Source organism: Schistocerca serialis, chromosome 2 (assembly GCF_023864345.2).
Source record: "Schistocerca serialis cubense isolate TAMUIC-IGC-003099 chromosome 2, iqSchSeri2.2, whole genome shotgun sequence".
NCBI lineage: Eukaryota > Metazoa > Arthropoda > Insecta > Orthoptera > Acrididae > Schistocerca > Schistocerca serialis.
This window is the reverse complement of record NC_064639.1, coordinates 957,833,740-957,861,441: the sequence shown is the minus strand read 5'-3', so window position 1 is coordinate 957,861,441 and position 27,702 is coordinate 957,833,740. Positions and strand designations below refer to the sequence as shown.

General features: G+C 39.6%; 1 protein-coding gene across 2 annotated transcripts in view; it reads right to left on the bottom strand.

Annotated features, from left to right (window-relative positions):
• LOC126458340 (NAD(P) transhydrogenase, mitochondrial-like) overlaps window positions 1-27,702 on the bottom strand; it is a 248,212-nt gene that overhangs the window by 22,987 nt on the left and 197,523 nt on the right. For both annotated transcript variants that reach the window (XM_050095305.1, XM_050095306.1), the window contains exons 10-12: window positions 24,214-24,302; window positions 14,080-14,278; window positions 4,244-4,410 (exon numbers count right to left, since the gene is read on the bottom strand). In XM_050095305.1, coding sequence (XP_049951262.1) covers window positions 4,244-4,410; window positions 14,080-14,278; window positions 24,214-24,302 — 455 coding nt within the window. The remainder of the gene's footprint in view (window positions 1-4,243; window positions 4,411-14,079; window positions 14,279-24,213; window positions 24,303-27,702) is intronic.

Genomic DNA, 27,702 nt, shown 5'->3' with positions numbered 1-27,702 from the left:
TCCTTCCAATGGTGAGGCTGACATGAAGTCCACCAAGCCTTTGTGGTCAATTTGAGCAACCACAATTTGTTTTCTGTCTCCTGCAACCATTCAGTATCCCACTGACGCATGATGCGTCTGTCAGAAAATGAGATGATGGTGTTCAATGAGATGGGACATTGATGGACAGCACCATCCTGACATGCTTCCTTGGCGGCTTTGTCCCCATGTCGTTGCCCTGGATCCTGATGATGTCAGGTATACAGCAAAAGATCACCTCCTTGCCATGGGTTTGGAGCCACTGTAAGGAGTCATGGATGAGCTGAATTAGCTGGTCTACTGGACACATTTGGTGAAGTGCTTGCAGTGCACTAAACAAGTCTGAACAAACAAGAAACCTTGTTCAGTGGTGTCTGTGAATTCTGGAGAGAATTTACAGACTCTATAAAAACCCTGTCAGGGAAAACAGCAGAACAGTGGAGGACATTCTCTTGCTGGGATCCATCTGCATAAACAACAATGAAACATTGGGACATACTTAAAATGGATGATAACAAAGTTGTAAAAACATAAGCTGGAGTACAAGTTTTCTTGTACTGTGTCAAGATTAAAATCACTTTGGGTCTCTGAAGAGACCAAGGCAGCAAAGCACTCCATCCCTGGCTGTTAATTTTGATGCCTGATAGATCCACATCCTTGAGAGGGTCTGTAGCACATATCCCAAATGGCTTGGTTTCATGGGGCCGATTCCTGAACAGCCGTTCAAAGGTGGGTTGGACCACTAAACTAAATGTCAATGACCTAGGTGACCCTGAGATTTTCAGCACCTGTCGAGCCAAAAGGAGATGTCACCGAATCCAGAGTAGTCGTTCACCAGCCTTTGCACATACACTCTGAACTGGGCTGGTCTAAAAGGCTCCAGTCAATATCCAAATGCTCTCATGGTGAAGAGCATGTAACATCTTGAGGTAGGAAGGACAGGCTGATCCATAGACCATGGTGGCATAATCTAAATGTGATCAAACAAATGCCCTATAAAACTGCAGGAGGCAGCACCTGTCAGCTACCCACGTTTTTCTGCTACGGCATTTCAAAATATTCAATAACTAGAAGCCCTTTGTTGGTAGGTCTTTCAGTTGTGGGAGTCAAGTTAATTTCAAGTCAAATAATAAATCCCAAAAAGCACATAGTGCCTTGAAAACATAAAATATTGTTCCCCACTGTGAGCACTGGTTGGTTAAAACCTCGATGAACATGGTTAAAATTGACACATGTAGTCTTCTTGCATGAGAACCAAAAACCAGTTGTCCTGGCCCAGGTTTCCAGCCTCCTAATGGTCAGCAGTAGCTGCCTCATCATCATTATAAGATCAGAGGAAGAGCACAAGATGGCAAAGTCATCCACAAACAAAGAGCATTTGACAGGGCTCCTGACTGTGAAGCAAATGCCATTGATAGCGATGACAAACGATGTGACACTGAGGACACTGCCTTGGGAGAACTTTTGTGGCAACTGCTTGCATGTCCATGGAAGAGGGACAGAAGAGGAGTGGCATCAGTCATGAATGAAGACAGCCATTCCACTTTAAGCCCTGTCTTCAGTAGTATCACCTGTATGGGTGGTAACCCTGTAATGTAGATGTGTCGGTGACTAAGATGCATTTCACGTAAGCAGATGCAGAACAGTTTCTCCAGGACCAGGAGCTCTAATTCTTCCAAATGTGAACGATATCCATTTAAATTCTACTCCAATACAGAAAACCCTGTGGAAGTCGTCGTTTAGCGATGGTTGCTCTTTCCTTTCTCCCTTGGAGGCGGTGATTTACCGGGGAGGTCAGGGGGACCGTTAGCTAGTTCCCAGCTTTCCGGTTCCTCAATTGGAAGTCCATATCCTCCTAAGCAGAGTCCCCATCAGAAAGGGAGAGAGCTCACCGATCTGAAGGTTTAACTACCACTTTCTTCGACTTGGAACTATGTTTTGAAGGACGTTTTTCTTTACTGAAGGGAAGAGGTGGTTGCCTGGATTGCGGGAATGGCTTAGTTGGCTTCTGATGGTGGGTAGTGGTTCATGGCTTAGGTGGTAAGCCCATTGTTGATGGCTTCCCAACGATTTCAGTTGCAAGTGGAGCATTTCCCGCACAGGCACAATGACAAACGCATGTGCTTGCACTTGAATCTGTGGTCTTGAGTTTGTATGGAGGCATCACACTTGGCGATTGGCATCTTAAGGGCTGATGCAAAAGAAGTTGTGAAAACCAGAGGTTGCATAGCTTTGGAAGTATGTTTTAGTTTCACCATAGGGTATGCGTCTCTTTCAACTCCTGAATTTTCCTTTCCTCATTGTAAACCTCACACTTCCTGCTCCACACTGGATGATCCCCAGAGCAGTTCACACATTTCAGAGGAAGTGTACAAGAATTGCCTTGTTCATGAGCTGAGCCTCCACAATTGCCACATGTAGCCCTCCCATTACATCCCATAGTGGAATGGCCAAATCGTTGACATTTGTAGCATCACATTGGGTTAGGAACAAATGAGTGAACCTTAAGATGAATATAGACTGCAAGGATATGTTCAGGTAATTCCGAAGTACTTAACTTAGAATAAATGTTGCTGATTTTCCCAATTTGCCAATGACTCTCCTCATACAGTTCTGCACTTCCATGATGCCCATATTTTTCTGTTCTTCAAGTAAACTTTGCGGGGTCCACCTCCATTATATTAGAGCAGGTAACCACACCCATACTGAAGTTAATATGCAACTCCGACACAACTCGGTGGTCATCTACGGCCTTACATCCCAGGAGCTTAGATATTTGGGTTGAATTAGCAGTTTTAACTATAAATGTTCCATTACAAAGTTGTTTGACACTTTTTAGAGACTCAGCAATACCTTCCAATGCCTTGTGAATGCAGAAAGGAGAGACCTTCTCAAAGGTTCCCCTATTTGCTTGATTATAGTGGAAGTGTTACGGCACACTAATGCTCCGTTACTATGATTCTGAGACTTCTTTTCAAGAGGGCTGACCAACCAAGCTCCCTTTGATGAGTGGGTGTAGGTACTACCTGATGGTACACTCATCCTGTAAGGAGTAATAGTTTGATGAGACCATTCCATAGGGATCCCGCAAGATGCTGGGGAAACAACCATCGACCCAGGCAGAGCCCTGCATGCCTTAGCAAGCCTTATGCAACTGGAGGGTGGCAGGTGTCCCAGAGATTGCCAATTAGAGACTGTTTTACCTCAACAGCCATTCACCTCATCAGCGTGTAGCACACCTTGAGGTTGAGGTTTTTTTTTATAGAGGTGTGTACCTTCCTCGTGGTCCAGGCAGTGAAGCCAAGACCCCCCATTATCCATAACACACAACATTCCACTGCTGCACTGCACAATGGTCACTGGAGCATGCCCAGAGCTTACAGTGACAGAGGGCTGGCAGGGCTTACCAGTCCCCGGCTCAGGAACCCCAGGGTCACAAGCCCGTACTCAGCAAATGAATGCTGAGCCGCTGAGGGGGTTTCAAATTGAGTATACCATCAGCAGATGTTCTTGCCACATCAGAGATCACACTTAGACTTTAAACGGAATGCACTTTGGACTGAAATTACAGATTCATTCTTAGCAAACTTCAGAACACAAAACACTTTATGCTCAGGAGTAATCATTTTGCACATGTTGCAATGGCAAAACAACAAAGCAATACTCACATAAGCACTCATCTAAATCTGTTTGAATTGCTCTTTTATTGTGAGCTGAACCAAAAGTACAATGCTTACAGCTGATACTACTAAAATTTATAACTGGGGTACCTTCCATGGACACCCTGTATTTTGTTTGCTATGTCATGGTACACAACTCTATTAACAAATTTCAGGAAGGCAAGAAACAAAGCATTAATTTAGGACCCACTAAGTCACCACACCCGTTTTCCAGCTAGCCCTAGTTGTTCGATGTGTACCATGTTTCACCAGTGAATGTTTTAGTTTCATCAAGTGCTATAAGGACAAAAAACAAATTGTGTCAATATTATTTCAAATGAAACAGGTGCCCTTCACACTTAGAATTTTTGTCAATGACATGACATATGACATACGTAAATCCAGCAATGACTAATCATTGTTATGAGTGTAATTTTTATGTGATGATTAACAGTATCACATTCCAGCTTATATTCATAATTTATATCTTTACATGTCTTTCCTGATCTCTTGAATGAAGCTGTTAAAGTATGAAATAGTTGGAAAAGGCACAACACCATTCTCACCTGTGAAAAGCTGCAACCAACTGAGGTAAATCTGTAATCTCAATCTTCTTAGCAATTGTTGTACCAATAGCTCCTCCAACCGCCATAGCTGCTGCCATCTGAGTGAGCACTTCTGTGTTTGGTGCCATTTGTCCCAGTGTTGCTGCAATACCTCCACTTACACCAATCTGAAAATTTATTCACACACAGTTCCACCCAATTTTCAGTTTAACCCAGATAAACTTGAAAGTACAAAATTTACCAGCATATCAAAATGAAGGAAAGTTGTAGAAAATTAAATTAACACCATTAAGTCAATAATATATAAGATGGCAAGATATACATAAAGATGCTCACGTATGCCAACTTGCGCTAAGAACTCAAAAAAACTTGAACAGTAAGCAAATTTCCAATGTTGATAATGTGCGTAGATGAACAGGTCAGAAATGACCTGAAAACTAAATCAGTTAATTCAATAGAAATCTGGCTACTTTAAAGCAATTTTTGGGAATTTCAGGATTGTATTATAGCAGAAGTTTGTGGCGACTCAACCATCAATTGTCTTAGCAAACTCTTTGATCAACAGGGCAGACCTCCTCTATCTTTGATCAACAGGGCAGACCTCCTCTACGGTATTATCTTTGACTGGCAGTTCACTCTGAATAACAACTGTATGTGTAAGCACTCTCCTGTGTACTGCAGTTTTTGCAAATTAAGTGTAATTACCTGCACTTGTTGCTTACCCTATTCACTACGAATGTCCCTACCCGGATCCTCTCCGCGTTGAGTTACCTTGCAACAAATGTCAGCACCTACTGCAGATTGCTCAGCACACTTATCCTATATGCCCACAATGGAGCCATCACACATTTAAAGTTCTGATGAACTCACTGAGTAAAGAAGTGACTTTCCTACTGTTTCATTTAGTGCTACAAATCTGCAAGAATGATCTATGGTTCCCACTGTGACGTTCGCCTGCTTTATTTCTTCGTTGATAGTCCTCGGTGCCGACGTACTGCATTGTTATACAGGCCAAAAATGGGGGTGGGGGTGGTGGAAGTTCAACATTGACTGCTGTAAATGATCTAGCCAACAGTTGCACAGCTGCATTTCACAGCTCTTTACATTCACTGTTCACAACCCCCAATATTACACATTTATATGGCCAGTTCACTTTTGGTAAATGATAATCCTCATTAATAGCTTGCAGGCAAACATTAGCATACTGCTAAAATAGTTTGCTGCTGAACATCTATGAGAAGTAAAAACCTAACCACACAGTTCACAGTTCTTGAAGAACAGTAAGGTATGTGTGACACTATTTCTCAAATAAACTGAACAGACACTGTCATTGTTTTAACACATGGCCTATTTGTGGTACACTAATTTCACTGTTAACGCATTACTATTCCTCTAACTGAAACAGACTTCCCATCTGAAAATCAGTCACGGACTGACTGTCTCAGGACCAGAAGTCGGGCCTTTATACATCCTCACAATAATAGGTACTGAAACTACACATCGTTCAATGTTTAAGTTACAGAAACTACAATTAAAATACAACTCATTCAGTTAACTGGATCTATCGAAAAATTCCTTCTTTTTAACAGTTACTTCTATCACAAAAGTTATGCCCAATTATTTGTTTAAATAATAATTAACAGATACAGTTATGCAAACAATGCTTTTAATAAATCTGGTAATTATTTTGGAATCAAATAATATGTTTTTGAATAGAGCCAAATAAATTCTTTAAGAATCCTAGTAGTTCTTCTTCCAATTGTTTATAATTAGTACAGAATTTGTATTTGTTTATAAGTCAACAATAGCTCTTAGGTCACAAAACAATTACTGATTTCACCATATAACAAAAGATATTAACTAGGAATAGTCAAAATAAATTAGTAAATCAATTACTTTCAAAAAAATTAGGCAAAGAATTAGTTCTGGTGTTATATTTATTGAGACCGAGGGCTAATCTTTCTCTTTCATGGAAATTCAGATTATTCTCAAGTATGTTAAAGGTAATCAGGCAAAAATGAAATTAAATGAATTTAAGGGGGTAGATGGCAAAACAAGAAAGGAAGTAAAGAGATCCCAGCTTGCTTTGTCACACCATGAGGTCTGAAAGTGATGCTTCCTGTGTTGTACTGTTGGTATCAGCAATGACCACTGACATGAACAATTTGTAATGACTGTCAACCTTCTGGGTAATTTTGGCAATGAGTGTAACATATTTTCATACCAACAAGACGCTATTCATCAGTGTGTTGCAGACAGACATACTGGGAAGGCATCCGAGTTTACCACACCAGCCATGTCAGGAACATTTCTGCCGAACCTATTCATGACATCATGTAGAGCCCAGCCACCCAGGCCATGTGATAAACCTCTTGTGGGATTTTCTTCCACACTGTATTTGGACCAGGGGACCTCATCTTCTACGGCTCTGCTCTCCAACTTCCCATGCCACCACATCCTTGCCAAAATTTCTGTGCAACTCTTATTGACTTGGAATTCATCCAAAACTACCAACCTTTTGCACAGAACAAATGGCAACATGGTTCCTTGTTGTTGAGTGTATTCTGCACAGCTACAGTATTTTTGACAACTGCTCCAAGTTCATCACACTACTGAGACATATAGGCAAGTATGCTGACACCATTAGTGACATCATTCAGACACCACCAACTACAAATAAATAGGACAGGCAAAGGCAGCATTGCTTCACCAGTTAGCAAGGACATCGAAGTAAAAAAGTACACTCACAAAGAATGACTAGGCACCATGACACTTTCTCAGATTTGGAGGTCCTATCAATATTAATTGATTCAACCCTAATGCCAGACCATGCACTTTGGACACTGGATCATCAAGTTACCATCACAGTTAAGATGGCCATGATCTCACACGAGAAAGAAATGACAGAACAAAATTCATTTTTGGCTGATAGGCTTCTAGCTGTGTTTCAACATCAACAATACATGGATTTCTCAGACATCAATTACCACCTTGAACCCAGCCAGGGATCACACCATGATAGCAACTACAGGCTGCTGAGCTGCCCCAAGTGCTGCCGAGAATAACATCACTCACAATCGCTGCGAGAGTGGCGACATTGAGTCATTCCAAACAAACACACTCCTGGTCCACATCAGCAAATTTGTTCTGGAAACACCCATGGCTGTCAACTATATTCTGCACCCAGGCAGGCAGAGTCAGTCACACCTCTATTGATTCCAAGCATGCTTCGTGTCACAGTTATAGGAACTGCCTCTCGAACTTTGGGCCTCAGACTGAAGGACATTTTCCCATAGCACGTTTTATTCAGCAACATCAGAGAGCTTGTACTGGGAGCAGATTTCCTTCAACATATCTTTCTTCTGATTTGGCACAGGCACCTCTTCCACACGTAGCAGCAGAGAACCTGTTACTGGTGTGACTGACGGACCACCACCATACACACAACTGCCTTCACAGATACCAAACCACAGCCACCCAATTTCATCAAAATACACGATAACCATGAGTTGGAGCTGGAATTACGGCAGATAACCCAATACCGTGAAGATGTCAGATGAGAGCTGCTCATTTTATGTGAAGGGAACTGTGACCTGTGCCCAAAATTCATTCAGATCTAGATAATCTTAATGCTATGCAATCTAACTTGCAACACTGCACATGCAAGCAACCACATCTTTCCAATACTGCCACCATAAACAGTTCAGCGGGTGCCGAGGCACCCATGCACACATGCACACTCACTCCGTCGGGACAGTAACAGCTTCAGTACAGTGCCTCTTCCTCATGGTACCGCCTCAAGACTATCATCAGACAGACCAATAGTCCCTGGGCTTCACCCATCTATCTCATCCCAAAAAAGGATGGCACGTATACAATTTGCAGCAGTTACTGAGTGATAGACACCCTTACGATTCTGGACAGCTATCCAATCCGAAACACTCGGAACTTCACCCATACCATAGCAGGTGCCTCTGTGTTCATTGTTTTAGATTGTAAAAATGTTTACTTGCAAATTCTTTGGACAAGGAGAACACACCCAAGACAGCACTATCATTCCATTTGGACTTTTCTTTAAGTATCCTACAGCCCACAAAAGCAGCACAGATTTGGCAGAGTTATAGACAACAGTCTTTTCAAGTTCACCTTCAGTTACACATACCTCTGTGACATCTTCGTCTGTTCACTACCCCATATGAACATAAGCAGCAGCTCACATTTCTTTTCAATACACTGCAATATTTTGGCATTGTGATCAGTGGTGCCAAGTGTCAGCTGCAGAAACCTCAAGTTACCTTCCTTGGCCATTCCGTTATGGTGATGGCATGCAGCCTACTACACAATGTACGGAATTTATCTGCCACATCTCACAACCACAAAATTACCACAAATTATGCCACTTTCTCAGAATGGTAAACTTTTACTGTTGGCACTTACCTCACGCAGTTGCCATATAGGTCCCATTAACAAATGCTCCAGTGGGCAGCACACATCCAGCAAGCAAGACCTTGTAAGGAGTCCACACATATAGTAAGCATTTGACCACATTGATTGACTGATTAACTGAGAGTGTTTATGGGATGAAATGGCAATGTCATCAGTCCTCCGATTCCAAAGTAACTCCCAGAAGACAGAGGGTCCACCAAAAATTGACGGATCCAGTCAGGGTAGTCAAATATTAAAATAATGAAGTTAAAACACATGCAGTAAAAGGCATAATGGGTGACTGGGGAAAAACGGTGGTCTTAACATGGGGGAGTGGTCATGGGGTCCCAGACCAAGAAGACATGAAGAGAGGTTCCAAACACAACCACCCTGCCTCTGCTCCAGGAGTAAAGCAAAGCCTTATATCTGGAAACAAAAACCACTTTCATGGAGGAAACTGAGGACCAGTTCAACCATCTGTGAATTGTCTGCTAATATTAAAATAAGGAATCGGGAAGACTGTACTTAGCATGAAGGGCTAAAAAAAGGGGACATTCCACCAATATGTGGGGTACTGTCAGTCTGGCTCCACAATCATATTGTGGGGGTAGTTCGTTACGCAGGAGGAAACAATGGGTGAGCCTGGTATGACCAATGTGTAGACGGCATTTAATTGTGTAGAATTTATTACTATGAGCAGTAGTGCACCAGATGTCATTTCACATTTGGGCAAAGAGAGATTTGATGTACATCCGCATATCCACAGCTGGAATCATGAAAGGGAATGGGGGGTAAGTATCTGCTTGTCTAGCCAAATGGTCAGCCAGTTCATTCCCTGGGACACCCACATGATTTGGGACCCAGAAAAAGACAACTGAGCAGGTGGCATGGCCAGGGGCAGGGAGAAGGTCATGGATTGCAGAGACCAAAGGGTGATGAGAGTAGTATCGGTTAATAGCCTGCAGGCTGCTCATTGAGTCTGACAAATTAAAGCACTGTCGAGTGATGCCTGAGAAACTAAATGGAGGGCTCTGTGAATGGCTAGAAGCTCTGCTTTGAACACTCTTCATGATCCCGGAAATAAATGGTGTTCTAAGCCAGTAGGGGACGTGAAAATGTATCACACTTTATAGATTGTCCTAGAACCATCAGTGTAGAAGATGGTTGTACCGTAGAACTGTGCAAGGATGCCAGGTACAAGATGGCAGGAAACCATAGGGGTGACAGAGACCTTAGGACCTTGGAATAGGTCGGTTCTAATCTGTTGTCCAGACACCATCCAAGGCTACAGGAGGAAATACACGGGGTGCATTCCAGTGAGTGGAGATTGATATCCTGGCAGAGGGGAAGTGAGACACATGCCCACATGCAATCCTCCCATCCATGGGCTGTTTGCCAGGAGGGAGACATCCCTTGTTTGCAAAGACAACAGGGTACACAGAATGGTCGGGGAACTGGCAATTGGCGATTGTGTAAGAAACCAGGTGTTGGCTCCATTGTATCTGTAGAGGGGGAATCCCCACTTCTGTGAGAAGACCGTCAATGGGACTAGTGCAAAAGGGACCAACAGCCAGACACACCCCACAATGGTGAACAAGGTCAAGTAGTTGCAAAGTGTAAGGAGCCGCTGAGCCATAAACCTGACTACCATAATCTAGTCTGGACAAGCTCAGAACACAGTAAAGATGGAGAAGAGTGGTATGGTCTGCAACCTAAGATGTTTCGACCAGGAGGCAGGGAGAATTAAGTTTCCGCATGCATGAAGTCTTTGTTGTGGTTGTGGTCTTCAGTCCAAAGACTGGACTGATGCAGCTCTCCATGCTACTCTATCCTGTGCAAGCTGCTTCGTCTCCAAGTACCTACCTGTAACCAACTTCCCTCTGAATCTGCTTACTGTATTCATCTCTTGGTCTCCCTCTATGATTTTTACCCTCCACGCTGCCCTCCAATACTAAATTGGTGATCCCTTGATGTGTGAGAATGTGTCATACATATGGGGCAGCCATGTTAGCTTTCCATCAAAAATAAGGTCCAAGAAACATGACTGTGCTACAACATTGAGAAGTTGGCTGCGTAAATAAAGTTCAGGTTCGGGGTGTACTGTGGGTCAAAGACAAAGATGCATACCTGTGTTTTGGAGTGAGAAAACTGGAAGCCATGGGTGATGGCCCACGCACAGGTCAGTCGGATGGCACCTCGGAGGCAGCACTCAGCAGATGCTACCGAGTGGGAGCTGCACCAGATGCAAAAATCTTCAATGTATAACATCGGGGTAACCATAAGCCCAACAGCGGTTACAAGCCCATTGATGGCTAGGAGGAAGACACTCAGTACAGAAACCTTAGGGTACCATTCTCCTGAATCCGAGGGCACTGAGTGAAGTGCCAACTCAAACCCGGAAGAGCTGGTGAGATAAAAACTCGCAGATAAAAATCGGAAGGGGGCCACAGAAGCCCCAGTCATGGAGGGTAACTGAAATGTGATGGCACCAAGCCATGTCGTATGCCTTTGCAGATCAAAGAAGACCACTAAAAGGTGTCGATGGTTAGTAAAAGCCTGTCAGAGTCAGGAGGAGGTCATGTCACTCAGTCAATGGTTGTCACTGACAAGGATGGGGTGACATTCATAAATAAGATTTAAAACTCTCATTGTGAGGGGGGCAGATGGCACCTCCAGGGTATCTGGGGGTGGGGGCTTGTCTTGGGACTTATGTTTCTTCTTCTTCTTTATGTTTCTTCTTCTTCTCTTTTGGAGATGGAGGAGGGCAGGGCACAGAGGGAGTACAGGTGTCTGCAAGATCTGGAACCGAAAGAGAGAAGGCGACCCTTGGACACATGAGTGGGGCGTCTCATGGCTGAGTTGTGGTAGGAGGCTTCCAGCCTGAAAGACACCGGGGAGAGGGATCCAGGGGGGATACCCCCATCACCAGCAGGTGCCAAAGAGGGGGGGCACTTCTTGGGCTAGGGAGGCGGAGCAGCTCCTAGACAGGAGGTCATGGGAACTGCAGGGGACAGGGAGGGGAAGGGGGAGGGGGAGGGGGCTGGAGTAAGGAAGAGGCAGGAGGGGGAAAAGATGTAACAGAGGCAAAAGTTGAAGATAGTGACACTGGATGGAGTTTCTCACACTTTTGGCGAGACAATCCAGTCTTGAATCTTCTTCTCTCTCTTCTATCTGGGCAATCCAGTGAGCAAGGGAAGTGGTGGTCATGACAAATGATACACTCAAGTGGTTGAGCACAGGGGCTTCCATCATGGAGAGGGTGTCCGTAATCACCACAGAGAGGGTCCACAGTACAGGGGACATGTGCCCAAAACACAAGCATCAAAAGCACCTCATGGGTGGTGGGACATACAGCTTCACGCACATCTGTAGCACATAACCTTGACCTTCTCCAGGAGGGTAGCACCCTCAAAAGCCAGAATGAAGGTGCCAGTATTGGTGCAGTTGTCTTTGCGACCCTTCTGGACATGTCAAACATAATGAATGCTGCGTCACTCCAGATTAGCCTGGAGTTCCTCATCAGTTTGCGGGATGAGGTCCCTATGAAAAATCACTCCCAGGACCATATTCAAAGATTGGTGAGGAGTAATAGACGCTGGGACATTGCCAAGATGATCACAAGCATAAAGAGCTGCACATTGGGTGGCAGATGAAGTTTCGATCAACAGGGTGCGTGACTGCATCTTACTAAGAGACTCCACTTCACCAAACTTGTCCTTGATATTCTCAACAAAAAACAATGTGTTTGTGGTGGTGAATGTGTCCCCATCTGTCCTAGTACAGACAAAGTAGAAGGGAAAGTGTTTCATCGCAAGATGGCAAGCCTGACCCTTCTCCCATGGTGTAGCCAGGGAAGGGAAGGCTGACAGATCATACAAAGCAGCATTCAATTATCCTTCACCATTCAAAGAGACAGCCATTTGAGAACAGCCAGATTTTTGCAGCTTGATAAGCTTTATGTGCCAAGCATCTGCTCTGATACTGCCCACTCTAATCAGGGGCTCGCCCCATGGGCACCGTCCAGCCACAGCAAGGGCACCTGGCACCGCTGCCATTGCTGGGAGTTCCAATGCTCCAAGAAGCAACCACTCCTTGACATATATGGGGAGGGAACAGTTCAGGTATCAGTAGTGTGATCCCTATGTCATCAAGGGGCTCAGCCAGATGGGTACATAACAGCCCCACCACCCAGACTGGCTACAAGTTCTGGTGACCTAGCATGGTGGAAGGGAGGGAGTTCTTCCCAAAATGGCTCACACTAAAAACAGGAAATTTAGAAGTGGAGGTCAAACCTCAACTGGGAACCTAAACACCAAAAAGCATGAAAGAACCGGCAGAAGGAACAAAACTGCAAGCAATACAGGGAACCAGGTGGATAGCCAGGTCGATACAAATCAGGACACAGAGAGGGGAAGGAGGCTGCAACAGGGAAAGACTGAGGATTGGGAGGGAGGACAGCATGAAGAAAATGCAGACAGGGAAAGAAGAATGGGCTGCAATAGCTCAGGAGCCCGTGTGTGCCACGCACGAGCTCATGAAAGAACTGTGAGCCTCGGGGGTGGGGGGGTGGGAGGGTGGGGGTGGGGGGGGAGAGGTTGAAGACAGTCTTTCTCAGGCTATGACACTACCACACCCACACTGTGACCAGACTCCATCTGTAACGCTTCAAAAGATGACCATCTTGATTATGTTGCACAATTTTTGATTGACGTAAGACATGATCATGGTGCAGACAACATTATTGCCTCCTGAATCTCTCTGTGGATATTACTGTGATGAGCTGGCCAAGCCACATCTACTGGAAACACAATTACTTGAGACCTTACGCAGCACCACAACTGACTTGCAAATCAAACATAACACCATTCCTGGTTCATTGTGTGTGACATATGTCACAGAATAATCTTAGGCAAAAGGCCAGTTTTGACTGACTGCATGGGCTGTCATTTTCGGGTGTCCTTCTGACAACTAGATTAGTCACAGACCATTTTGTACAGCTGAATGTGAAATGTGATTGTAAACACTGGACCCAAGATTATACCCTATGCAATGAAGCTCTAACACTACTGATAGACTTTGTACCAGCAACACAATCACCCACACTCTATCACAAGATTAAGCAGCAAATCAGACCAAGAAACAATCCCTTACTCTCCATACCATCAGAGAACAGCGATGGGCATTGCCTATATGTATATGCCTAATACAACACAAGAATAAAAGGTATATCAATGACATATATGATATGCCTAATGCAATACAAGAATAAAAGGTATATCAATGACATACATGAGTGTGTGTGTGTGTGTGTGTGTGTGTGTGTGTGTATGTGTGTGTTTGTGTGTGTTTGTAGGAGGGGAGGTAGTAATACTTAATCTGAATAATTTACTGAGGCCTATGTAAATACTTACAATTCCAAGGTTATTGCCAACACGAGATGTAGTCTGAGAACTGAGACCAGCCAAGGCTCCAACACAGCACAGTGATGAAAGTAGGTACGCCATTTGGTGAACCTCTGGATAACCTTGCGCAGCACCCAAAGCATACAAGCCAAGGAATGATGCTCCGGGGATGGCATACAGGTAATTGTATTCTGGAGGATCACTCGGCCTATACAGATGGGACAAATGAATTATAAAATGACAACACTTGCATTAATTTGAAACAGTGATCTATTTACTTTCCAACATCATAAAGAGTAACATTGTTATTTCTACTACTTCAACACACTTATTGTGACTTCAGAACTGCCAGAAAATTTATACCTTATCAATAATTTATGTTCAGCAATAGGTATAAAATGAGATCTGCAAAATCAATGGATGTGATGTGACTTTTCAGCCATTTCCAATGGTTCTGTTGCAAACACTCTTCTCAGGTTTTCCGTCAGTCATATTAAGCAAAAATGAAATGAAATGAGCATATGGCATCATTGGCCAGAAGGCCCCATCCGGGGAAATTCGGCCACCCAATGCAAGTCTTATTTCAGTCAACACCACACTGGGTGTTTTCCACGCCAGTGATGAGGATGAAATGATGAGGACAGCACAATACCCAGTCCCCAAATGGAGAAAATCTCCAACCTGGCTGGGAATCGAACCCGGGCACACTTGCAGGGGAAGCGAGCATGTTACCGCCCAGCTAAGTAGGTGCACAATACTGTGCAAATCCCACAATATGATGTGAAAGCAAACTGGAACAAATAAATATTGAAAAACAAGAAACAGGCCACAAATGAGAATAAAGTTTTATAGAATTTATAAAACAGTAGGCAAGTCAAACAAGAAGAAGGAAAGAATAACAGAGAGAGGATGGAGAGAGACAGAGAGAGAGAGAGAGAGAGAGAGAGAGAGAGAGAGAGAGCATTGGAAAGGAGGATGAAGATGTGCCATGACTTACATTATTAGACTGAAAATCAACTGAGTATTGTAATGAAGAAATTAGAATCATGCATACAGCAACCTGACTGTAAGCATACAATTATCTTACATGTGCTGTTCATCTGAGAAGAACACATTATCATTCCTATACTGTGCACAAACGCATTTTCAATGTAGTGACATTTCTCAGTAATAATGAAGATAGGAGTGTGTGACAATGCTGCCATACAGATTCTGGAAGTAGAAAGCCCAGTACTTGCATTGTTGATAAAAATGAAAATTAGACATATTAACAGGTATGTGATTGACTCACATTTAACTCAAGCAACTTAAAATAAGGTCAGAATATACTATTACCACTACTAATTCTACTACTATTACTATTACGCTGTTGTTCACCATTCAGCAACATACACACATTGCAATGCATATTTTTTACTACCAGCATTTGTTTTAATATCTTGAACAAATGAAGAAGTACTCTAGAACTGTCAAGATACGGTTGACCTGTCCAGACGCAGGTAACTAAACAGATCAATAGTGGAGGATTTTGTATTGAAGGGTGTTTGAATGTACCTAAAAAAGAAAAAAAAACTTTTCTCATGATGAGTGCCTGCATAAACACTGCATAAAAAGTAATTTGAAGAATTACGTTGATTTGATAAACTTAATGATCATTGTGTGTGACTGGAAACTGATTTAGCTAAACCCTTCTGTGGACTGTAAAATAAAAAACCAATTATATGCCAAATCCTTTAATGACACAACTTTGAAACATAGAAAGATCTTGATTGCACAATTTTTTTAATTAAAGACTGAGGCTGTAGAATAAACTGTACAAGGAAATTAATGATAGCAAGTATATGCATAATGATGTGAGTATGCATCTTAGTATTCAATATACATCAATTTCAAGTAGTATTGCAATTAAATTTAAACTAAACTTTAGTACACAGTGCATGAAAGTGAACACACAGACTGAATATAAGACAGATCTCATCTCATGTAGGCATATTTGACAGTGCCACTGTCTGTTCGAAAGGAACCAGTGCTGAAATGAATGTGAAGATTGTTGTTGTTGTTGTTGTTGTTGTTGTGGTCTTCGGTCCAGAGACTTTTAAGTTATCAAATAAGCAAATGAAGGCCATTAGTTGGTGCTAGCACTAACCATAAAAAGGAAGTCAAAGAGTAAATTTACAAACAACTATAAATTGTGATTAACTACATGTCAGAACCTTGTGAACACCATGACAAAGATACATTTATGCTACTTTTATAGAGGAGAAACTCATAAATTGACAGCATGAAATGCATGTTATTAGGAAACATCATGAACAATGTTACAGAGGTAGCCATTCGTCAATAACGAAAACGGAAGACATATTTGCAACCAATAACTGAAATGGTACAATATAAACATGAAACTGATGTACAAGTTGTCAAAGAATAAGTTTAAATCAATCACTAAATTAAGCATTACATAAGTATCACAAATGTAGTCATATTAGAACAGATGAAAATATCGTAGATGACATATAACAGAATCATTTAGGCGAGCCTTGGTTATTGGCAACAACTTGAATTGAAAAGGAACAATTATACAATAGAAGGGATTTTTGTATTTTTTTTTTTACTTAATGGTGTACTATTAGATTGTAGAACAGCTGTTACCAGTTTACAAGCACAACAAAATGAAATGTTCGATGAGTATGACCAACAGCAATAACATTACAATAGTCACACAAATAATGGATGACATACAATGTAATCATTTAGGTAAGCCAACATGAGTAGCAACAATTTGAAATAAAACTGAAGCTAATAATACAATTTTTCTTTATTTTATATATAAGAACATAAAGGTATAGTATCAGACTGTATAACAGCTCAGCGTGAAGTGGATGTGTGAGGACACAACATCTTAGCATCTTGTGGTTGAGGATGTAGAGTTAGGATCATTAGTTGACAAAAACTGATGCTTAGGCAATTGTAATGCTGAAACAATGATCATGCTATTTTGGAATTGATGGATTCCATTTGGACATGTATTTGTATGAAATGCAATGTGAACACATAAACAGTATGCTAATGTAGAACTATGTATAACAAAGTAAGCATGTTGAAATGGCCGCGAAACCCAAACATTAAACTTTCATTGGGTTAACCACAGTGTAATGTGCATGCACGGGTATCTATATTCAATGCGAGAAGCTAAACTTACTGTGCCCAAGATGTGGAACGCGTGGTAGGAAGCATGGATGTGTCATGAAAAAATATTTAAGTAATTCATATGAATAGGATAAAGGACTAATGTTGGCAAATGCAAAATACTGATGCACTACGCATCATCTGTTATTAAAGGATCAGATACACTATGGTGGCAGCCTGCGAGAACAGTGGGTCCATCTCTTGCGGGTCATGTGAATCTATAGAGGAAGCCTCGCAAGAAGCTACATCAGTCTAGTCCATGAAAATGATGGCACCATCTAACATGGCTGAAGATATTGACATACATTCAGCTATAATGGTTACATTGTGTATAGCTCACAAATTCTAGGTGATTATGGCTAATCTAAGCAATCTTAGATCGATTGGGTCAAATGCGAGATAAGTTTCGTATAGTGTCTTCAAATGAATCTAAGAACCAGTTCCTACTGAAAAACTCCTGCTCATTAAATAACCAATGTGACTGACAAGATTCAATGTGTATTTATTTCAAATTCTTCCAAAATGTTTAACAAATGACTGTGAGAGTCAATGTGCAAAACTTCAAGTCCTTCCGCTACTGGCAACAAGCCATGCTTCTTAGTTTTCAAATGCTGTCCCAGAGCACTGGCATTACTGGTATATGAGTGCTGTCTGTATCTAGTACTGAAATCTCTCCCCATCTTACCAATATAGAAATTATTGCAATCTCCACATTGTATCTTATACACATCTGGTTTTAATAATACTTCATGGTTTCTGTCCTACATCATGCCTTAATTGTATATATAAAGAGCCTTTCATTTTCAACAAAACACTGAGATTATTCCTTTTCAAAACTATCTCAATTTTATCACATTGGGTGTCATTCTTTGATAGCCTAAGGAAATGACCATTTTTCCCTGTTTTTGGCTACCATTTTCAAAACTATCACAATTTTATCACAGTGGATGCCATTCTTGGATAGACTAAGAAAATGACCTCCTTTCCTTGTTTTTGGCTACCCTGGATTTCTTCTTCTGTATAGAGTAAAACAATTTACAAATACTTTCAGATTTATACTCATTTGCTACACCTACTTGAACAATAGTCTGCAGTTCATTATATGTTGTCTCCTCATTTATATCCAACATCAAAATTCGGTGTATCATAGAGTGCATTTGTAGTCCATTTGTAGGTGCTCAGATGACATGAATCTTCATTAATTATAAGATCAGTGCAAGTGGCTTTATGAAATACTCCAGAAGTAAGATTAATTGTCTTTCTTGGTAATAGAGAGATTGCAGTAATTTAGTGAATCATTCACTTCCACTTTGAAAAAAAATTTAATATTTTAGAGCATGGAACTAAAATCGGCACATAAACTATAAATGACCTTGTCACATCCTTAATACAATAGAATATGCCATCTACAGAATGATGATACGTTTTCATTTTTTGTATGAACTCTTGAGTGGATTCAAAAAACATGTATTCCAAATTATTGACAAAAAGCTCTGCCAGGGTGCAAGAAAGTGAATTACTCATCGCTAAACCATTTGGCTGTGAGCATATACTGTCACTGAATGTAAAGGCATATAAAACAGTTCTAGTAATTCAATTAATTCCACAAACTCACCATGGAAATCACATCATGGATCAATAAAGCCTTTCCAATTATATCAAGGGTTTCAATAACTAGTACACTCAAGTACAGTACAAATTTCCTCTCATTAAAATGAGAGGAAATTTACACATGTGATGAAGGCACAACATAGGACAGAAATCAAGAGTATTTTTAATGAACATGATGTACATAACGCACAATGTGGAGATTGTGATAATTTCTATATTGGTAAGATGGGGAGAGATTTCAGTACTGGATACAGACAACACTTGTATCCCAGTAACACCAGTGCTCTGTGACAGCATTCTAAAATGAAGAAGCATAGCTTGTTGCTGATAGCTGAAGGACTCGAAGTTTGATTGTCATCCCTCATAGTCATTTGTTAGACATTTTGGAAGAATTTAAAACATTTACACACCGACTTTATCAGTCACATCAATTACTTAATGAACAGGAGTTTTTCAGTAGGAACAGGTTCTTACATTTATTTGAAGACACTACATGAAATGTATCTCGGGTTGAACCAATTGATCTAAGATTGGCCACAATCAACTAGAATTTGAGAGCTATGTATGATGCAGCTATTATAGCTGAATGTATGTCAGCATCTTCCACCCTGTTAGATGGTGCCACCATTTTCATGGGCCGATCTGATGTGGCTGCCTTGCCAGGTTTCTTCTATAGATTCACTTGACCCCAAGAGATGGAGCCACTGTTTTCACAGGCCACCACCAGGGTGTATCTGCTTTGCTGTGCAGCTCCTTTAATTACAGATGATGTGTAGTGCATTGGTACTTTTCATTTGCCAACATTAGTACTTTATTCTATTCATCTGACTTACTTCAAAATTTTCTCACAGCACAACCATGCTTCTTCCCATGAATTCCACATCATGGGCACAGTAAATTTAACTTCTCACATTGAATATGGATACCTGTGCATGTACATTACACTGTGGTTAACCCTATGAAAGTTGAATGTTTGGGTTTTGCGGCCATTTCAACATGCTTACTTTGTTATACATAGTTCTACATTAGCATACTGTTTACATGTTCACATTGCATTTCATATAAATACATGTCTAAATGGAATCCATCAATTCCAAAATAGCATGATCATTGTTTCAGCATTACAATTGCCTAAGCATCAGTTTTTGTCAACTAATGATCCTAACTCTACATCCTCAACCACAAGACGCTAAGATGTTGTGTCCTCGCACATCCACTTCAAGCTGAGCTGTTATACAGTCTGATATTATACCTTTATGTTCTTAAACATAAAATAAAGAAAAATTGTAATATTAGCTTCTGTTTTATTTCAAATTGTTGCTACTCGTGTTGGCTTACCTTAATGATTGTATTGTATGTCATCCACTATTTGTGTGACTATTGTAATGTTATTGCTGTTGGTCATACTCATCGAACATTTCATTTTGTTGTGCTTGTAAACTGGTAACAGCTGTTCTACAATCTAATAGTACACCATTAAGTTAAAAAAAAAATACAAAAATCCCTTCCATTGTATAATTGTTCCTTTTCAATTCAAGTTGTTGCCGATAACCAAGGCTAACCTAAATGATTCTGTTATATGTCATCTACGATATTTTCATCTGTTTTAATATGACTACATTTGTGATACTTACGTAATGCTTAATTTAGTGAGTGATGTAAAATTATTATTTGACAATTATATTTTATTTCTTGTCTACAACAGTTTCATGTTTATGTTGTACCACACCAGTTATTGATTGCAAATATGTCTTCTGTTTTCATTATTGACTGATGACTACCTCTGTAACACTGTTCATGGGGGGGATGCTTCCTAATGACACGAATTTCATGCTGTCGTTATATGAGTTTCTCCTCTATAAAAGTAGCATAAATGTATCTTTGTCGTGATGTTCACTAGGTTTTGACATGTAGTTAATCGCAATGCATAGTTGTTTGTAAATTTACCTTTCGACTTCCTTTTTATGACCACCTGCTGACCTTTGTTCGCTTATTTGATAGCTTAATCACCACACTCAGTCTGGCACTGGTTGTCTTCAAACAGACAAACACACTGTCAAGTACGCCTACGAGAGATGAGATCTGTATTATTTCAGTCTATGCATTCACTTTTGTGAGCTTTGTACTATGTTTTGATTTAAATGTAACTACAATACTAATTGATATTTCCATACATGGAATAAAAAGATATTTGCTTCTGTTATTATGTACCTACTTGCTATTATCAGTTTTCTTGTACCCTTTATTCCACAGCTTCAGTCTGATAATGATATTCTGAAATGCGTAATGCTTAATAAAGCATTGTGTGATCAAGACCTTCCTATATTTCAAAGTTGTCCCAAATCTGAAAGGTCAGCTCTCTCTACCATGGATGTATTTCTCCATCAAGTAATGAAATACTTTAATATTTGAGATTTTTACACTTTTCTAAAACATCCAAGCGAACAGTAAATTGTCACCTTTTTAAATTTTCATTTGGAAAAATATCAGTAGTAAATGTTTGTATTTGTACTTTTTAATGGTATTATCTAATGATTTCAGTCATCCATAAATTACTGTATACCCTGTTTTCTGTTGAAAACACTCTCCTACGAACCAGAAGGTCTGCTAGTGGATGCTGTGTGACAGAGTTTGAATTCTAAAAAGGCATAATTTTGAGTACTGTTTCTTTGTCTGTGTTCGAGTGTTCAACAGTCTCTTTTTTTTCCCCCATCAAAAGCAATGATCAACAACTTAAACTTTGCAAATAGTGACCTATGCACAAATTTATGATTCACTGAAAATCATTTTATTTAACATATTTTGATAGTTTGTTGTCTAATGACAATGTTATGGAAAATTATTTAATTATTGTGGATAACAAGACACAATTAGTAGTTTGAAAGCTCAGTCTCATAAGATTACAAATTATGAGAAACTTTAATTACATTAGAATTTATTTTGACTTTGAACACTACATCAGAATAGCTTATATAAATAATAACTCTTTGGTATTTCAGTTTTGGATAGGGTGATATTCTTTTTCTTTTATTCATGCTTTCTGAAAATTCACAGTTGTTATGCATAGTGTGGTCTACATAAAACAGCAGTATATTGAATGTTTTGCTTCAATCTAATATTACATCTATGCACTTGAATGAATTACTTTGAGTTTGTGAATTGCGCACATGTGCTGTTGTGGGTTATATTCAGTAATCTGAACTATCAGTATATTCCAAACAACACAGTACACATGTATGTGTTAAAATTATTAAAAATTTCTCGTTACTCAAATTTTACTTTTTATGAAATTTTATTAGTAAATATGGTTAGCAGTATTTTTTGTGTGTTTACGTAACAAAATAATTGTGGGCATTACATTAAAATTGGGTAAATTTGGTGGAGCAGTGGTTAGTTTGGTCAGAGTAATGTACAAGTACTGTGTGTCAGATTACACAACTGAACCAACCCCTGCATATGCCTATTAAATAGTGCAATTAACCAGGTAATCATTCATGTTTCTGTAGCGAAACAGTTGTTTTACAGCTCTTTCCACATATGTGACGTCAAGCTCTATATCGACAACCGCAGAAACTGCTATCGATTTTTGCTAGCATGCAACACAGGCACCTCACAAGACCTCATGCACGCATATCAGAGATTCATAAAAACATGTCACTCTTGGAATGATTTATTACAATTATTGCTATAACTGAAAATCATATACCATTTTATCGATGCTTAATGTGTTCATATAAGAGTGCTCTCTCACGAGTGAGTTGGCATAATCAACAATTTACAAAGTAAGCATGAAATGTGCTTGTAATATAATTTTCAATATGCCATTAAAAGGTAACAGAGCACTGAAAATTTATCACAAACACGCCACCATCAATATTAAATGTCACTTAATGATGCATCAATGATATAAGCCTTCAAGAGATACTAAGATAACAAAGGATAATGATGATGTTTCTCAAATCAAAAAGATGTAGAGTCACATCACACCACATGCAAGTTTGTTGGTTTTTTTTTTTTTTTTGTGTGTGTGTCAGCACTGTCAACACATCTGGGACTTTCCTACGAATGTGATGTAAGTGTATTCTGAAATATTCAGTGTCTTTTAGATTTCTGCCTAATTAGAGAATGAAGGATGAAACAAATAGCAATTTCGGAGTATGTGGTTCGTCAAGAAGCTCAGAGATCAGCTTAATTTATCATGACTGAAATGAGCAGCAATAAAATTCATTGTCTTCCTTCTCACAAATATTTGGCTCTTTGTTTCCAAATTCATGGTGACTTCCAAGTGTATGGTTAGGCATGAACCAAAGAGAACAGCTTAAACTGCTGTGAGTGAATCGAGTAGCAATAACATTAACATTCTTCCCTGTCATAAATATCTCACTGTTTGTTTATGAATATGTGGCAAATTCTGAGAGTGGGGTTAGGCGGGAATCTAGGAACACAGCTTTAAATGCTGTGACTACAACAAGCTGCAATAAAATTCGTATTCTCTCTTCTTACAAATTTCTGGATCTTGTATCCGAATGTGTGGTGATTTCTGAGTGTTTGATTAGGACTAACCTAAGAGGACAGCTTAAATTGCTTTGGGTGAAACAAAGAACAATAACATTCATATTCTTCCTTGTCACAAAGTTGATAACCAATCAAACTGTCATTGATATAACATGTAATGTCAAAATGACATCACATATGCAGGAAGTAGTGTGAAATGAGTTGTTACCTGTTTCTGCTAACCAAAGGACAATGAAACTAAATTTGTAACAGGCAGAGGTTCTTTCATCTAGCAAAGCAGAACAGTTTGGGAGATAATTATACTATACAGGGGTTGAACAGAAAAATTAACAAAGAACCAGGGTAAAGAAAGATACACAACAGGACTAAGGAAATTATGTAACTACAACAACATGTAAGTGTGCATCAAAAGAAATTCTATAAATGAAAATTTAAAAAGCTAGAATAGAAGATCTGAGTGTGAAAATAACTGAAAAAGAAGGAAAAATAGAAATTAAAATTATCGTAAGGGAAACAAAATTCAACAAAATGACACAGAAATAACTAAATTAGTCACTGGAAAGCAGGAAAACTTTAATTGATACTATTGGAATGTCAACCACAATGTCTGCCTTATCCTTTGATGCTCTTGGTGATCTCCATACTATCTCTTCTTCTCCAAAGCTGGTGAAGAAAGAACAGAGGTTTCAAAAGCTCACAACTTCATACTTATTTCTCCTATTGTTGGCCTTGACAACTGGTTCTTCTTCCTTGTGAATCTATCTTTTTGATTTATGGGATTTTCTAATTATATTTACTTACATTTCACAGCTCTCAATAAGTGATACACACCTCTTAAACATATCCAGCATCCTCTTAGTTACCAGGAAGCCACCATAAACATTAATGAAAGAGACAAATGCTGCAGCTGCTGCCAAAGTCTAGAAAATAAGATCAACAGTAACAACAATTTTAATAACTATCTCACATTTACTTACTAATTTTACATACTTTACTTTATGCCTGAAATTTTGTTTCAGATAACTCATTAAACAAATGCATTGATAACATACACTTACTGAAATGGTTTAATGAGAGACAATAATGAATGATAGTGGGGAGCGAAAAAAATTAAAATTGTTGGGCATGTTATAACAGATACTATTTAAAATATGGCAAGAAATTAAGCGTCATCTCTCTGGATATCTTAAATCTATTTTGATGGCTTGGGCTCCACTCTATCCGCAAGATGTATTTGTATGTCTGAAGGCAGCACTGACATAGCTTAGAGACGTATAAGGCATTGGGGAATCATCCTAAAGCACAATTCCTTAACTGTTGTTCACAACTCATGGACTTACATACTTATAACTGAATCCAACACGCACACTTTTTGCTTGATGGTGTCTCAGATGTACTAAAATACGTCCGAGCCCAGTAAATATTGGTGCATGCACACGCACACACTTGCCCCCCCCCCCCCCCCCCCCCCCCACACACACACACAAAGCACACAAAGAGCACTCTCATGCATGTGGAGTATCAGGAGAGATGGAGTGTTGCAATATCTTGCAGAAGATACAGGTTACCTCTTAAAACTATGCCATCTGGCGACACCACAGTGGTGTCGTGAGCGTAGTATCGCGCAGTGGCCGGTGACAGCAATTTAGTATCTTTTGCATTCTGTTGGTGTTCTGTGTTTATGTAACAATAAGTTACAGATTTCAACAAGTTTTTTTGTTTTTATAAGTACTTGTGCCATTTCATCGTGGCGGATGAAAGAGACAATAAGATTATTTATGATGAATGCGTGGACGTCTTGTCTGACGTTCTGGATGACATGGCTGGTTGGGAAGAAGACACTGTATATCAAAAAAATGAAAGTGAAGCAGAATTGTAGGAAGATAGTGAAATTAAATCCAAGAAGAATTTGGCGAACACTACGGTTGCCAAATAATTTGGCTGAATCAGATGAAGAAGACAGTACACAGTGGTCAGACTTTGATTTACCGAGAACCAATAATAAATTTGCAGGATCCCCAGGTCCAAATGTATTTCCCAAAGATGCACAGTGTGTCAAGGATATCATAGGATTATATACTGGGAATGATCTATTTGAATGTATTAGCAATGAAACCAACAAGTACTACAGTCAAAATTGCTATAGAAGAAAACTGGATTTAAAAAATACCAAATTTGTCGACGTTACAGGACCCGAACTTAGAAAATGATTTGGGCTTGCTATCCTTATGAGAATTGTGAAAAAGCAAGGATCAATGATTATTGGTCAACGAATCTGTTGATAGACACACTGATATTTCACAAAACGATGTCCCGTAACTGATTCAGACAAATATTATCATTTCTACATTTTTCCGACAGCAACAATAAACCGGATAATGCAGACCGGCTTGTCACAGTGCAATTTGTAATTGATTATTTTTCCAAAAAGTTTAAAGAAACATTTAATCTAAGTCAAAACATCTCAACTGATGAAGTAATGAGACCGTGGTGTGGACGGTTAAATTTTAAAGTTTACAAACCGTCGAAAATTACAAAATACGGCATACTAATTTGGATGCTGTGTGATTTGCATACAGGATACATTTCCTCATTTGAGATATATTCCAGTGCTGGACAGCCTTTAGCAAAAACTGTGATGGAACTATTGACACCTTCTGATGGAAAGTGGCATCACCTCTGCTTGGATAATTATTGTAGCAGTGTAGAACTTGCAGAGAAGTTACTTGAAAAGAAAATTCGAGTTTGTGGAATGATATGGCAAAATAAAGGATTTTCGGAAAATTGAACTGCACAAAAGTCAATGTGTCTGAAGCTTGTCATCAACAGAAAGGTGACAAGAGGCCAGCGACAAGCCAAGTAATCTGAATTAGAGCTGCCGGCACCACGTGAATAAATTTGTACAAGACATGCAGACAGCAAAGTGTTAATGTATCGCAAAGACATCTACCCTAAAACGCCGAACTATACTACTGTAGCATTTGTGCATTGCACAAGAAACCAAGGTGTCTTACGAGTCACATAATCCCTTATCAGCTGATGGCATCATCTGGCAGACAAATCATGTAACCACTACTCTGTTTATCGCTAACTTACGATGAGTAGCAACAAGCCTTTCGCAATACCATCCGACACTGCAACAGCTTCTTGCAAAAATGTAAGGGCTGCCAGTTTAATACAATTGTATTTAATGTATTTATGCATTTGTAAAGTAACTATGGTTCATGTAATAATATGGATAATCTAAGGACTTGTATGACATGTTTGTAAAGTGTGTGGGATGAATTTTTGGATAATAATGAGACTATGTATTTGTGCAACATACTCTATTTGAGTAATGGCGGTAGAAGAGACAAGAACAACTGCTGTAAATTGTTTCTCTAAGTCGATTTTTAGCACAAGGACTGGTGAAGTACAACTTAAGAGGAAATTAATGTGAAGGTGGTTTTTATTATTATTATTATAGATATTGAATGGAAAGACACTTTTCTGGATCATCCAAAATAGTGTGTTTGAGGTGCTCTCACAATGTAACACCCACAAGAAGTGTATATTATTTATAATTATATGTTAGTGAAAACCCAGTGCACAATACTGGATGCTACATTTTGTGGCTTGTTAATCTTCAATGCAACTACAAAACTGGGATTGAACACATTGTTTCTTTGGGTGGTGTAGCAATTAATAACAGAGGTTGATGTCAACTTGTCTAATCAGTTGTCAAGAGTTATGGAAGTCACATTTGAAGAAAATAGCAATGCTAGTTAGGCAGCGTAGTTATAATGCACCACTTGAGTGACATAAGTTATGTTTCTAGTTTACATCAGAGGGACTTAGTCAAAATTTCTTACCTCTTTTTAGTAGATGTGACATAACTCTCTTATGTAATGGTTAAAATCAATTATGTGCAATACACATGTAAGTTGAAAAAATGTGTATTATTGACAGTGACGCCCTCTATTTAATGCAGAATCTGTTCAGCTTATTTTGTGTTAATTATAGTTGTATGTCTTACCAGTGCTGGTGGTAAAAGCTACAATAATAATTAATAAAAATAATAATAACTAAACAATATACAAAACACTGGTCTGGGTGGTAGACAAAAGAACATAACAAAGTGGACCTCCTTTGCTTCTTAGCGAGTAGGCTACTACATTGAATGTGAACTAAATTCCAGTTAACTTAACACAGGCCCAAATGACATTTGCTTTCATACAGCATTACATCTGTGGTGTTTCAGAATCATTCTTTGCTACTGATTAATTCATAGACTGGGATTATTAATGGAAATAATGTTATAATAAATGAAAAGCACTACAT